At 61.1% G+C, this 13,702-nt stretch overlaps 1 protein-coding gene across 4 annotated transcripts; it reads left to right on the plus strand.

Annotated features, from left to right (window-relative positions):
• Positions 1 to 420: 420 nt before the first annotated feature.
• Positions 421 to 8,807, plus strand: MCRIP1 (MAPK regulated corepressor interacting protein 1). Of its 4 annotated transcripts, none has more exons than XM_035025780.1 (7): positions 421 to 492; positions 1,832 to 1,956; positions 2,909 to 2,988; positions 6,688 to 6,743; positions 6,838 to 6,956; positions 7,610 to 7,711; positions 7,889 to 8,807. In XM_035025780.1, exons 4-7 carry the CDS (start codon positions 6,736 to 6,738, stop codon positions 7,951 to 7,953), a joined length of 294 nt encoding a protein of 97 aa, XP_034881671.1. In that variant the 5' UTR covers positions 421 to 492; positions 1,832 to 1,956; positions 2,909 to 2,988; positions 6,688 to 6,735; the 3' UTR covers positions 7,954 to 8,807. The 4 variants fall into 4 exon arrangements, with proteins under 4 accessions (XP_034881671.1, XP_034881672.1, XP_034881670.1 ...); XM_035025781.1 differs by lacking the exon at positions 421 to 492 and adding an exon at positions 740 to 817; XM_035025783.1 differs by lacking the exon at positions 421 to 492 and adding an exon at positions 6,222 to 6,335 and having other exon boundaries at positions 1,464 to 1,956.
• Positions 8,808 to 13,702: the final 4,895 nt, after the last annotated feature.

Genomic DNA, 13,702 nt, shown 5'->3' on the forward strand with positions numbered 1-13,702 from the left:
AGTTCCCCCGCTTCCGGTGGTCAGCAGGCCCTGCTATCCATGCCAGGCTTGGGGGACCAGGAGACAGCGCCAGCGCAGGGAGCCAGAGTCTCGGGGCTCCCGGCTCTGAGGTCTCCGACCGCGCCAGCCCCGCACCCCCAGGACCCCGCCGTCCCCAGCCCCTCAGCTGCGCTCCCCGGGGCTCCGCAGCCCCAGACACCGCCGCTTCCGGACCCCATCCCGCTGCCCCCGCGTCCCCTGCCCCCGGGCTCCTCAGACTCCGCCGGCCCGGTCCACGCCCCACTCCGCGTCACGCCGGCCCAGCGCAACCGGGTGCGCCGGCACCGTAACCCAGCCCCCGGCCTCAGGCCCCGCCCCGCGGCCCCGCCCCCGCCGCCATGCGCGCGCCGGCCGTCACGTGGCCCTCACGCTCCCCGCGCCTGCGCACGCTGCGGTGACGTCACTTCCGGCCGGGCCCCAGCTGGCGGCGGCGGCGGTGGCCGAGCGGGCGAGGTGAGGCGGGCGCGGGGCGGGGGCGGGCGCGGGGGCGGGGCGGGCGCGGCCGGGATCCGCCCTGGCGCGGCGGCTGGCGAGGGGAGGGCCGGGGCGGGGTCGCGGAGGGCCGGGGGCGTGCGACCCGTGTGGTCCGCTGCGCCCGAGCCCCTGGGCCTGCGGGGGGGCGCGCATCCCGCCGCGGAGGGCGCGGCGAGGAGGGGCCGTGGCGGGGCCGGTCCGCGCCGGGTCTGGGGGCCGGGCGCCGCCTAGCCCCCGGGAGTTGGGCTCGGAAGGAGCAACCGGGGGCCCGCCCTTTTCAGTCTCTGGAGCAGCCGCCGCCGAGGTGGACAAACGTCCTGCGTTCCCCGCTTTCCAAAGGGAACATTCCTGGGGCTGCTGCTTGGCTCTTGGGGCGCAGCTGGCCAGGCTCCCCCGCGGTTTGTCCTTCTTTCCGTTATGCAGCCTTTCCCACAGTCCCGGCCTCCGCAGGCCAGGTGGTGCGGGGCTAGGTGCAGGGTGGAAAGGGGGTACGATGGGCCCGGCCTCAGGGAGCTGGCTCACTGGGCTGCAGGACCTGATTCCGCCCACGGGGGCTGCCGCCGTCGGTGGTGGACAGGGTGCCACCAAGGAGTGCAGGGCCGATGGGGTGGAGGCCGTGTGTGTGTGTGTGTGCGCGCGCGCGGTTTCGAATTACAAAAACAACCTGGGTTGTGGCAAAGCTCAGGGGGTATGGAGGTGTACACATCCTGTCCTCGGGCCAGCCCCAGGTAGGCTTTCAAGAAAAGGCGGTCTTTTAGTCGAATCTCAAGGATGAGTAAGATCTTATTGGGCGGAGGGGACGCCTTGAGCAAGGGCCCCCGAGTGGGCAGTGGGGAACAGCGAGGGAGTTCTGGGTAGAGAGCTTTTAGAGAGGAGTGGGGGTGGGGAGGAGGACAGGAGCCATGTCCGGCAGGACGTAAGCTTGATTTGGGGTGAGGTTTCTGGGCCAGGTGGTGGTGGGTGCGTGCACTCAGGGCTGTTGCTTGGGATGGGAGCTGCAGGAAGGAGGGCGAGGGTGCGGCACTTGGAGGTTTTGCCCCGGGGGTCTTCAGGGGAATGCCCCTGTTGGGTATCCAGTACAGCAGTATTCTGGTACCTGCTTGGATAGTAGATTATTTTCTAGAAGTCTTAATGGCTGAAACTGTTGAGTACCGCAAAGACACAGAGTATCATGGGAAAGTGGAATCTAAGAAAACATGAGTATCAGAAATTCCAAAGGAACACAGAACGACCACCATTTGCATCACTGATTCTAACTCCAGAATACTCATTGTCACTTTTCTGAACAACAGAGTGTCCTTTCCTCTCCTGTTCTTAGGCATATGGCTGTGTGTTGGGAAAGAGTCTGAGACTGGGGGACTGACGGCTGGGCTCCGGGTCCTCCCGTGCCCTGCCTCCCCCCAGGAGGTCTTGGAAGGTCCTCGGTTCCCGTGCAAGAGCAAGGTACAAACCTTATCCATCTCGAGAGACTCCCTCCTTGTCTCTGAGGAGAACCGCATTGATGTCAGGGCTGTCCAGGGACCTGCCAAGGGGTGCCAGGAAGGGCATCGGCGGGCTCTGGGGTGCTCGGGTCAGCTGAGCTGTCTGGGCCTGGCCCTGCCTGCTGTGGCCCTGGAGGCCCAGATCCTGGGAGTCACTGGGGGTTCAGACCCTCCTTTGCTGGGTGGCGACTCCTTGCTGTGGCTGGTGGCACTGCTGCCTTTTCACATGTCCTGGACATTCCTGGGCCTCCACCTCCCTGTGAATGGGCTGCCTCTGCATTTGGGGTGCCCAGCACTGTCCTAGACCGTGCTTCTCCCAGAAGTGCCCAGTGAACATCCTTGGGGGCAGCTTTGGCTTAGATGAGTACTCTGAGGCCCAGAGAGGGAAGGGATTTCCCTGGGGGCAGCAGAGCAAGGATGGATGACCTCCAGCCACAGAATGGTTCTGGACCCTGCCGTGTGCCTAGCACATAGCCACCAGCTGCCGTGAGCTCGATAGCCGTGGACAAGGGTCAAGCCCTGCAGAGTGCACAGCGCGGGGGCAGCGAGTGGTTCTCTGTGGTGATAGCAGCTGGCACAGGTGGTTCTGATTCAGAGACTATGTTTGGGGGTGGGCTGCAGCCCAGCAGTCAGACACATCTGAAGGAATAGATTGGGCCAGGCCGAGGGCTTGATTGCATTAGAGGGTCCAGGGTGTGCAGAGCAGGGGAATTACTTGGGGAGGGGTGTCAGGACTGGGGTAGGGGGAATGGTGCAGGAGGCTCTGCTGTTGTTGGGGGGATGGTGGTCAGATGGGGGGTGGCTGGAAATGGGAAGAGGTAGCTGGAGAGCACACCGGAGGCTCGGGAAGGATGGCCCTGGGCTTGCCGATGGTGGGATCATGGGCTGAGGGGAGACCATCGTTGCGTCATTAGATCTGAGACACCAGTGACTGAGCTGCCCTTCACATCATGGTCACCAAGACTGGAAGGATGCTGCAAACATCAACGTGCTGGTAATTGCCAGATGTGATCCTATTACTTTTTTTTTTTTTTTTACGATTTTATTTATTTATTTGACAGAGAGAAAGACAGTGAGAGAGGGAACACAAGCAGGGGGAGTGGGAGAGGGAGAAGCAGGCTTCTCGCTGAGCAGGGAGCCCGATGCGGGTCCTAGGATCATGACCTGAGCCGAAGGCAGACGCTTAACAACTGAGCCATCCAGGTGCCCCAGAGCTGGGGGAATAATTGTGTCTCTAGTCCTTGTGAGCAGAAGAGGGAAAGCAAATGGGAAGGAGGGAGGTGGTTTAGGAAGCGGTGAAGGCCAAGTACTCTCTGGGGCCTCCGGCCTGCTCTCCGCTAGGCTGCTGCCCCTGCCCCTCATCTGTGCACCAGGTCCCCATCCTGCTGGACTGGGGCTCCATGATCCTCCATGGCTCGGCCTGTCTTGCTAGGTGTCCTTGGCACTCCTCCAGGCCCATGCTACTCTCCCCAGCACTCTGGTCACCTGGCCCCTCCACACCTGCCTCTTTCGTGGCCCTGCTCAGCACTTTCCTCCAGCGGTAAACACGCTCAGATGTCCCTCTGCTTCAGCAGACATGCCCCGTGGTCAGCCCGGCCTCATGCCTCCCTTCATAGCTGCTCCTCACGGACACGCAGACCTTGGCTGACTGCCCACTTCCTCGCCTTACTCCACTGAGACCCTTCCTGCCGAGGTCAGTGGAGATATTGTCATGCTGGTCCAGTGGTCGCTTAGGTCCAGGTTGTACTCCAGCTGTCCCCTTAGATTTCTCCTGTCGGAGCCTCTGTGGTTGGCCCTCTGCTGGGGGTTGCTCCCAGTGGGCTCGTGTCCCCAGGCTTCCATCTTCTGTCCTTTTGGGTCAGTTCCTTTTGCTCAGCCTCAGTGCTGTGATTTGCCTGTGCTTGCTGTGGTTCCGGCTCCCACCTGAGTCGTCTTCAGTGGCAGGAGCGGGCTCGACATACACCCCTTTCTTTAGTGGCTCTTCCTTTGGGTGCTTCTCTGGCCGCTCCCGTGCCCCTCCCAGCAGCTGCATGGCCCTTGTCTCGGGCACATACCCAGGACTGGGAGGGCTGTCACTGTCAGGGGGTGCATATTGATTGCTTTTTTTGATGGAAACTTTTTTTGGCATCAGGATTGGAGGCCCAATCACCATAGGAGGTGAGGAGAGTGAGTGAATGGCAGGTCACTGTCCCTTCTGTCGAGCAGCAGGCCTCTGGCCTCTCAGGAGGCTTCTTCTCCAGGAGAAGCTTCCTGCTGCCGCTGAGTCCTGCCAGGTGGTGGGGTCTGGGGGCGGTGGGGCCAGTACAAGATGTTGGCGATAAAGGCCCAGGGAAGGCGGGAGGGCTGGGAGGGCGCAGGGGTTTCTCCGGTCTGGGAAGACAGGTTGGTGGGACACAGGCTATAGCAGTCAGCCAGCCTGGTGGGCTGTGATCTGTGGCTGGGAAAGGAGGCAGAAGGTGGCTCTTTTTTAAAATGTCATTTTATTTGTTCTTCAAGTCTCCAGCCTGTGAAAAGCTGCTGAATGTGTGATGTGAAGGCGCTTCCCTGTCCAGTTTGTCCAGGGTACCAGAAACCTGAACTGAAGTGGGATGTCCATACGGGAGGGCCTTTGTTGATAAATGTACAGGCCTGGGACAGGGACTTCATCATGCTGCTGGTTTAGGCAGGAAGCCCAATGGGCAGCGGGGCTGGGTCCTCAGTGTGGGGACCGAGTGCTCTGTGGGCCCGGGGCTCAGGTCACAGGCACAGCTCCTGCAGGCTGGCTACTCTGGGGCCAGCCCAGGTTAGGCCTTGGGTCTGCAGAGACAGAGAGGAGCAGGTGAGGTGTCCATGTGTGTGCAGGTAGGGTGACAGGAGCCGAGAAGGGGTGAACACCTGAGTTAGCTGGAGAGGATGAGTAGGGGACCCTAAGATGAGGCCACATGCCCACAAAGGCCAGGTGATCCCCAGAGGCTGCCCTGCGGGGAGAGGCCCACAGCAGGGCAGGTGAGGTGGGGAGGGCAGGTGCCCTGCAGCAGGGGCCTCTGGATTGAGGAGGACAAACTGCAGGAGGACTAAGAGCACCTGGGCAGGAGGAGAGGCAGGCCTGGCTGAGGGCAGGCAAGGGCTGGCCGGTCCTCCTGGTCCCTCCATCCTGTCATGTGTCACATAACTGGAGCTTTCCACGTTGTCCCACTGCTGACAGCCCCTTGAGTGTCCCAGGGTGTCCTTAGGCCAGAGAGGGCTTTCCCTCTGCTTGAGTGTTCGGGGGGCTGATGTCTGGGAAAGAGGACCATGGGCAGTGAGACCCCTGAGTCCAAGGAAGGAGAGGTCCCTTTGTGAGGGGCTGGGCTTCTGCAGGGTGGGGTGGGGTGGGACATGGGCTGCTGTGTGTCCTCCAGGAAGCTGGTTTTATGCTCTTTTGTGCTTCTTGTCTTGCTCCCTGGGCTTGTGTTTATTTGTGCAGGTGTTCAAAGGCTGGATCCTTGATGACATGACTGAATAAACCAGAGAGCAAGGATCCACAGCAGCCCACCCTTCTGGCCCTCTGGGAAGGGCTGCATCTCCATGCTCTGGGCTCCAGGGGGGGGGGGGGGCAGAGGCTCTTGTGCTCAAGACCTCCCTCCCACTGCCCCCGGTACCTGGGGTCATCTGTTCTGGGGCCAGGCCTGGGACTGGCCCTGTGTAGGTGGCTTCCTTACTCTGTGCTCTGTTGTCAGCCAGAGAGAGGGGACAGCGTTCCCTAGCTAGTTTGAGACTGAGCCTAAAAATACCAACCCCCAGGACGCCTGGGTGGCTCCGTTTTTATGCATCTGCCTTTGGGTCAGGTCATGATCCCAGAGTCCTGGGATCGAGCCCTGCATCAGGCTCCCTGCTTAGAGGGGAGCCTGCTTTTCCCTCTCCCTCTGCCTGCCACCCACCCTGCTTGTGCTCTCTGACAAATAAATAAATAAAATCTTAAAAAGAAAAAAAATACTGCCCCCCCTCTGCCCCCACGGCTATAAAATCTGAGCTGACAGAGAGGCTGTAACAGGCAGCACCCTGGGGTCTTGGTGCCTGGGTCAGACCCAGGAGCTTCTTGTAGGCTCACACTTTCCCTCTAGCCTCCTGCCCTGTTGGGTCCTATCCAGGGCCCTGACTTGCTTGTGCCCTGGCCTCCGGGACCAGGAAGCTGGGCAGGTTCCCTGCACCCCCTGGGCCTCATGCTCTTTTGGGCTCCTCACCACGAAGCCCGTCCCTGTTTTACAGATGGGAACCAGGCTCAGCGGAGACAGCACGCCAGGCCCTGCAGGCAGGGAGGGCAGAGTCAGGGGTCACTGGGGCGCTGCAGCTCTCCCCTGCAGACCCAGACTTGCCTGAGAGGTGTGCCATGACCCTGGAAAGGGAATCTGGGCACTGCTGTGGTGCCATCCCAAGCCACCTGACTGGGGGGGAAGGGGCTCCCTGGGTGGCGGTGGTCCAGGGGCTGGGGGCTGCCTGGAATGAAGGTGCTCTGAGTTCAGGGGCAGGTTGCTGGCCCCCAACCTCCATCTGGTTGACTCTGCCTGGATTGTGGCTGGGCCTCACCCCCGAGGGGATCCCCAGTAGGCAATGAGCCCGCAGCAGTTTGGCGTCAGCTTGAGGGAGAAGGTGGGCCCCACGCCCCTTCCCACTCTGAAGCCCCCATGGAGAGGGTGACTCTGTCCCACTCCCAGGGTCTGGGCTTCCCTTTTAGAGGCCGAGGGGACCCGCCAGTGGAGCGCAAGGACCAGACACTCCCGCAATGACCAGGTGGGTCTTAGGCAGTGGAGTGGCCTCCCCCGGGGGGCAGGGGGTGGGCCCCGCTCTGTCCCCATCCCCTCCTTACATGTTGCCCCTCCCCCAGTTCTCCTGTCTCCAGAGTCGTCTACAACGGCAAGAGGAACAGTAGCCCTCGCTCTCCCCCCAGCAGCAGTGAGATCTTCACCCCGGCCCATGAGGAGAATGTGCGCTTCATTTACGAAGGTACGTGGGGCACCCCCAGCCAGGACTGGGGCTCCGAGAAACTCCCTGGAGCCCCCCTCCTGCCGTTCCAGGGTGTAGGCTCTCCCCCCGCCTTTAGGGGCCGTGTCTGGTGAGGAGGCCCAGTTCTGGTTATGGGGGGCAGGCAGCTCCGAGGGGAGGAAGTATCGGAGCGGGTCAGGTTGACTCCCGGGAGGGAACCGCTGTGGAAGACGGGACGGTGGTGCGCTCCAGGAGGACCCGGGCGTGTCGAGAAGTGGTGTGGCCGGGGTGCGTGAGCACGCGTGCACCCGTGTCCGTGAGTGACACGTGTGCCCGGAGGTGGGAAAGGGGGGGCGCCTGAGCGGAGGATCGAGAGCTGATGGGTCCCACGTGTCTCTGTGAGTGCAGCCCTAGTCATGGTGCAGACAATGACAGGCCTGCTAAGAGCCAAGTCAGGGGGGCAGAGAGCAGAGATGGGGTGCTCTGAAGACAATCTCAGGTCAAGAGCAGGCCAGGTGGGGGCTGAAAGCCGTGAAGGAGGGGGCTGGGGGCTGGGGGAGGGGCTACCAGGATGCTCTGAGGGCTGGGGAGGGATGAGGGCACTGATCACTCAGATTCTGCCGGACTACCCAGCCATGCTGGGGGCTCTGACGCCACCCCCTTGTTTTTCGCAGCCTGGCAGGGCGTGGAGCGAGATCTGCGGAGCCAGATGTCAGGCAGCGAGCGGGGCCTGGTGGAGGAGTACGTGGAGAAGGTCCCTAACCCCAGTCTGAAGAGTGAGTAGAGGAGATGGCCTAGGAGGGAGGGGCTGGCGGGGGGCTGTGCTGGGGGGAGGCTGGAAGGCAGTGTGGCAGAGTGGACCAGGTCCCAGGGCTTCCAGGGGCAGGTGCAGGATGGGGGGCCCAGATCTTGCCTCTCCGTCCATGCCACCGCTGAACGCTCTGTCCCGACAGCCTTCAAGCCCATCGACCTGAGTGACCTGAAGCGCCGGAACACGCCGGACGCCAAGAAGTCCTGAAGCGTGCGGTGTCCCTCCCCTGGCCTCTGGGAGACCCGGGCGCCGCCTGATGTTGGTCTCCTGCGGGTTCGGTCCTGGGGGGGGGGGGGGGGGGGGGGGGCTGTAAACCCCAGGACCAGGAGGGGCATGATTGATGGCCAATGCCTGCCCTTCCTCCCCGAGCCCCCTCCTTTCTTTTCAGGGGGTCTCAAGCTGCCCTGTCACTGGGGGTAGGGGGGTTTGGGCCCTACCAGCCCCTGCTCCCCCCGGAGTTGCATCTCTGGAGCGCCTGCTCTGCCTGCCCTCACCCCAGGGCCTTGACTGACTCCTCTCCACTTCCTACCACCTTCCATTGCCCCCACCCCCTGACTGCCCCCCCAGCCACTTCCAAGGTCAGGAGGGAAACAAGGGGGCCTCTGCTGTCTCCCAGGCTGGTGGGATTGGGCTTGTCCGTGAGGTGGCCAGGAGGCAGGAGGCAGGCGGCCCCTCCCATACCTGTTGTGTATCCCCCACCAAGCCCTGCTGCTTTTCTGGGCTGGACACCTTGGGGAGCGTCTAATTTTTCACCCCGCTGTCCAGCCTGGCCCCTTCCTCCCCTGCATCAGCTTCGGGATGGCACTAGCTCTCCAGGCCTGGGATGCCACCGAGCACTCCCTCATAAAGGGTCTTGGGCAGCCAGGCCTAGCCCCTTGCTGTCTGCGGCCCTGTGGCCACAGCAGTCCCCTCGGGCAGGGGCATGAGGTCGACCCTGGCCCTGTACCATGTGCTGGGACGGTCACCAGGGTCCCCTTTTCTTCCTGTGTCCTCTAAAAGCCAAGTGTCTGTGACTGGAGCCCAAGGACCAGTGAATAAAGGCAGGTGGCGTTGGATCGGCCCCTTGGTCTGTCAGGCCCCTGTCCCAGCAGCCTACGCAGGGCTGAAGATCCAAGGTCAGACCCCTGAACCCAGAAATTCCGTCAGATCCCTGGGTTCCTTGAGCGGGGCTCAGGCCTCGGGGGGGCGGTGCAGTGGGAGGTGGAGGTGGGGATTTCTGGAGGAGAGAGGCTGAGGTGGCTCTCCTGTGCTCTTTAGGGGACCATTGCCTTAGGGGTGCGGACCCTGGAGGCAGTAGCCTCCCTCTGCAGCCCTGGACCTACACACTGGGCTCAGGGGGGTGTGGCATCTCTGCCATTCAGATGAAGGGGTGGCCGCTGGGGCCTGAGAGAGACCCTAGTGCATTTGACCTTCAAACCTGGAAAGCCCTGGTAGGCCAGGCCCAGAGACGCCAAACTGGAATTTATTTTGGGAATATCCTTTCCTGGAAGAGTATTCTGGGGCCTACAGGTGACTCCAGGAGGCATCTTCTTCGGGGGGGGGGCTCCCCAGGGACAGGGCACGGGAAGGACAGGTCATGTAATAAGCAGCTGCCTTGGCTTGCTGCCAGTGGGTGCTGGTGGTGCAAGGCCCTGAGCCAAGTCTCTAACACGTGGCCTTGTTTGCTCCCCGGGGACCTGTGGTGTGTTTGGCCGAGGCGTTTGAATGCCCCCAGCTACCCTCCCTGGCCTCCTGCACTAGCGATGGTAGCCGGGGACCTGTTCACCCAACCACCACTGTGTGTGGACCACAGGAGATTCCTCAAGGGCTTTTCACTCCATGTCCCTGCCAACTTAGCTTTTGTGTGAAATGGAGGCCCTCAGCTTGTGGTCTGTCTGCCAAGAGCACCTCGGAGGTGGGAATGTGGTGAAGAGGCCACATGCTAGGAGGGAGGGTGGAGCTTAGATGGGGGCACTGGAGGTGGAGGCTCTGGGGGCAGGAAATGGGTGAGGGTGGGGGTGGATGGAGGCATGCTGGCTGGGCGTGGAGCCATCCCTTCCCTAACTTGGGGTCCATGTGTCCCATTTGGAGATTTTGCCTAATGGGTGAGGACTCTGAGCAGTCATAAAGGGGGTCTTGGGGACCAGGGGAAGGGGGCAGAAATGGGGTTGGGGGGATGCTAGCTAATGGGGAGGTCCTCCTGGTTGGTCTGGCCCAGCTCTCAGATGGGCATGGGCCCTCTGGTCTGAGCCCAGCCCCAGCTGTGCTGCTTTCTCCCCATCCGAGGTCCTGGGGATCTTCCCCAGGGCTGTGTGGCTGCCCACAAGTGGCTGGAGATCCCTTACCTCTGGTACAATGAGGGCAGTGAGCATCTTGGTGGAACAGGGATGCATCCATTGCTCCATCACATTGTACTCTGCACATGTGCACATCACTAGTTTATTCAATGTTGACAACTCCATGGGGCAAGTTTTATTACCGTACCTTTACCTCCTTTCAGAGACTGGCCTTATTCAAATTTTAGGCTTTTAGTTTTATCAAAAATTTGATTTAGTAAATACTGACCATGCACTCTGAGCATGTTTATGTGTATTGAGCATGAATAGTAATCCCCAAACATTTAATTCCCAGCGCATGTTCCCGTTGACATCTAATTATATTCTAGGTGGGTTATGGACTCAGGATGGGAAGGCAGGGTGTATCCGCTGCATCTGTCTGCCTGACCTGTCCCTTAAGTCTTACCTCCCTTCCCCCCATTTATATATTGGAGACCCCTTGGGTGCTTCAAGATGGAGTTTCCTGCATTCTGGATTTGGCTGGTCACTTCCTTCTGTTAGCAGGCTCCTCTGTCCCCTGCATTTCTGTAAGCTGAAGTGAGATACGGAGGCTGGATGGGATGTAAAATGATTGCTCTGGCTACTAGTTTGGGAACAGGCTGTAGGCAGATGCAGGGTAGAAGCAGACCTATGGGGCTACCTCAGTGAACTCTAGGAAGCTCAGTGGGGGGCGTGAAAGGAGCTCTATGTGGATGTGTGGAATTGGAGGGGTTGCATGGGAAGATGAGTCTAAAGTGTGGATTTGGGAGGGCCACAGGGGCTGGAGATAAGACTGGGAAATCATCTAAGATATTGATAGTTTTCACATACCAGTAAGGGAGGAGGGTGGCCTGATCCCTGAGCACTGCAGTCAAGGAGGGGAGGAGGTAGCAGGAAAAAAAGGGGCTGAGCAGTGGAAAGTGAGGTCAGGGAAAAAGCAAGCAGGGGGCTGGGGGGAGGAGGACCTGGGGCTGAGGGCTGCCAAAGTGTCCAGGAAGAGGTGGAGGTCAGGGAGTGGACCAGCCTTGGTGGTCTTCTCCTGGCCCCACCTACAGACAACCACTTTCAACTGTATTTCTCTTTCTTAGTAGCATACACACACTGTTCCTTCTTGATTTTTCTATTCCATTCTCTTCCCCACTGCCACCTCCCATCCACCATCCTCCCTAGACAGTTCTTTTCTCTCATGACTTTGGTTATGTCAGTGCTGAGTATTTACATTATGATGTATTTAGAGCTGAACCACGTGGTAAATTGTGATTGTTTTTTTCTGCCCAACTTTTCCTCGAAGCTCCTAATGGCGTTCTTTTTTCATTTGCTTAGTTTTCTATGTATTAATACTAATTAAGTCTTGAACTCTCCACCAGGTCATCTAAATTTCCCCTCAGTGTGTTTAGTCATTTGGTCCCCTTGAAGGGTGTCTCTCCTGTAACTTTCTGCCCTGCTTGAGGTCCCCTCCCCCCAGTGATGCACTCTGCCTGGCACACAGCGGCCATCCTGGGTATGACCTCTCAACTCTCCTAGGTTTGATCCCTGTTTATTGTAGTCCAGGTTTTCCTCTTTCTTGTTCTTCACACTCATTTTAGTAGCACGTACATACACACGCATGCATGTGCACACATGCAAGGCAGTACTCGTATATTCTGGGGAAGGGCCTGAGGTCAAGGACAGCAGTGGAGATGGGGAAGAGGCAGAGGGCCTGGAGTGTTCCTTTTCCTGGACAGAGATGTTGTGTGGGTGCTGGGCTGTGAGAAAGTGGGTTCCCCCACCCATCCCCTCTCCTCCCCACCTGCAGGGCTGCCTGGTCAGAGTCAGTGTTTATTGGCTGGGCAAGTCCAGCCCTTGCCAGGCCTCTGCCTCCACCCTCAGCTCTGCCGGTCTGCTGCAGTTCCCTTGGTGACAGGGACAGGGGTGAAGGAGAAGGGCAGAGGGAGTCAGGATAGGGGGGGCTGTGAGGAGGCCACTAGGTGAGTGGCGCACCCCCCAAGGCAGTCACCAACCCTGAGCTCAGCTAGCGTGAAGGAGAACTGCTTTCCCTGTACTAACTTGTGCCCACATAGGCTTCCAGGCCTCAAGGGCTGGCAGGGCTTGCCCTGTGGGCAGGGGCTCAGGAGGGCCTGGGAGAAGAGCTAGCTTGAAGCCTCAAGGTCAGGGGCCTCCGTCTTCCCCCTGCATGGCTGATAAGGCCTCCCTGCTCTGCACACTGTCCATCACAGTAACACTGGACACCCGCCTGGGCCGCAAGAGAGCTCCGTCCCCCGTAACTAGCCGCCCCCTTCTCCCTGCCCACCTCTCTCCCTTCCCTCCCTGCCACATCCGGGCCTGCAGTGGGTGTGGGCCTCGCAGGGTGAAGGCCGCCTCAGGAGGGCCCGGTGCCTGGTGGGTGAGTAATTTTATTTACCTTTCCTGAGAGGCCTTCTGTCCTCTCATTTTCTCCAATTAGCCTGGCTCTGCTTGAGCAGTTCCAGCGCACGTGGCCTGTGGAGGCTGTGGGCACCCCACACCACAGAGCTCCGTGGTCACCTCCCACCAGCTCCTTGAAGCAGGGACACCTGGCAGGCCGCTGAGCTTGTGCTCTCCGTTCTGGCTCCTTCCTCCTCCGATGGCGTCCTCCTCCCCGCCACCCCCCCCCCCCCCCCCCCCCGGACAGGCGTCACAGCGCGGGTCCCGGGCCACTCCAGAGTGAGCACGGCCTCTGCTCCTGCACCTGGCTCTGGCCTCTGCATCAGACGCGCTCTCCCCAAGAGGGCAGCGTGGGCCTCACGGTGCGTCCCCAAACAGTTGGGTTCCCCACCCCAGTGCACCGCCCGGCTGTTCCTATAGGGGACCCTCTACTCTTTCCTGGGGGGCACCAGCCCTCGCTGCCCGCCACGCAGGGTGCCCACCGCTGCACTCCGCTGTCCTGCCACACGCTGGAGTGGGGTGTCCTGGGTCGGGCCGCTCTGCTAAGTGGTCGTGTGAGGACCGCGCAGAGGTCTTGGGAAAACTGCTGCCGTCACTCGGGTCATTTCAGTTTGGGGGTTGGCGTCTCCCCATTTTATCTGCTCCGCGGTCGGCAAGCTGTGGCTAGAGCCAGATCGGGTAGAGAGGCCAGGAAGAGGTCTCCAGTTCGGGGTCGGCCGGGGCCCGAGGCAGAGACGTCGCCGTACTCTCGAGGGGCTGGTGGCTTCCCTCAGCCGCCACCCACCCCGTTCGCGTGCCTGTGCCGCGGGGGGGCCAGAGCCAGCGGGGGCCCACCCGCTCTGGCGCAGGGTGTGTGGACCCGCACCTAAAGCAGCGTGGGAGGGGGGCCAGAAACTGCTCCAGCGGCGGCGGGAGGCGCACCGCCAGGCGCGGCGCGTGCCGTCCGGCCCTCTGCGGGGCTGTGGCCCCGATCCATCTGTAAAGGGGGGGCTCCCAGAGGGAGCAGCGCTGGGCCCAGCCCGCGCCTCTCCTTCGGCTCAGCTCTCCGGGGCGTGCAAGGCAGGCAGTGCTCAAACTCTTTATTGTTGGAGCATACACGTGTCCTTAAACGGCGGCGCAGCACGGAGCCGCCGTCCCCAGACCACCGCGCCGTGCGGACAGGTGGACGGGGAAGCCCCCGTGGCGCCCCTCCAGCCGCCGTCGGGCATCGGGTTCTGGGTTGTCCAGCCCCAACCGGGGCTCCCGGGGCTCCCCGGGCC

This window comes from Mirounga leonina, unplaced genomic scaffold (genome assembly GCF_011800145.1).
Source record: "Mirounga leonina isolate KUSES-001 unplaced genomic scaffold, KU_Mleo_1.0 Mir_197, whole genome shotgun sequence".
NCBI lineage: Eukaryota > Metazoa > Chordata > Mammalia > Carnivora > Phocidae > Mirounga > Mirounga leonina.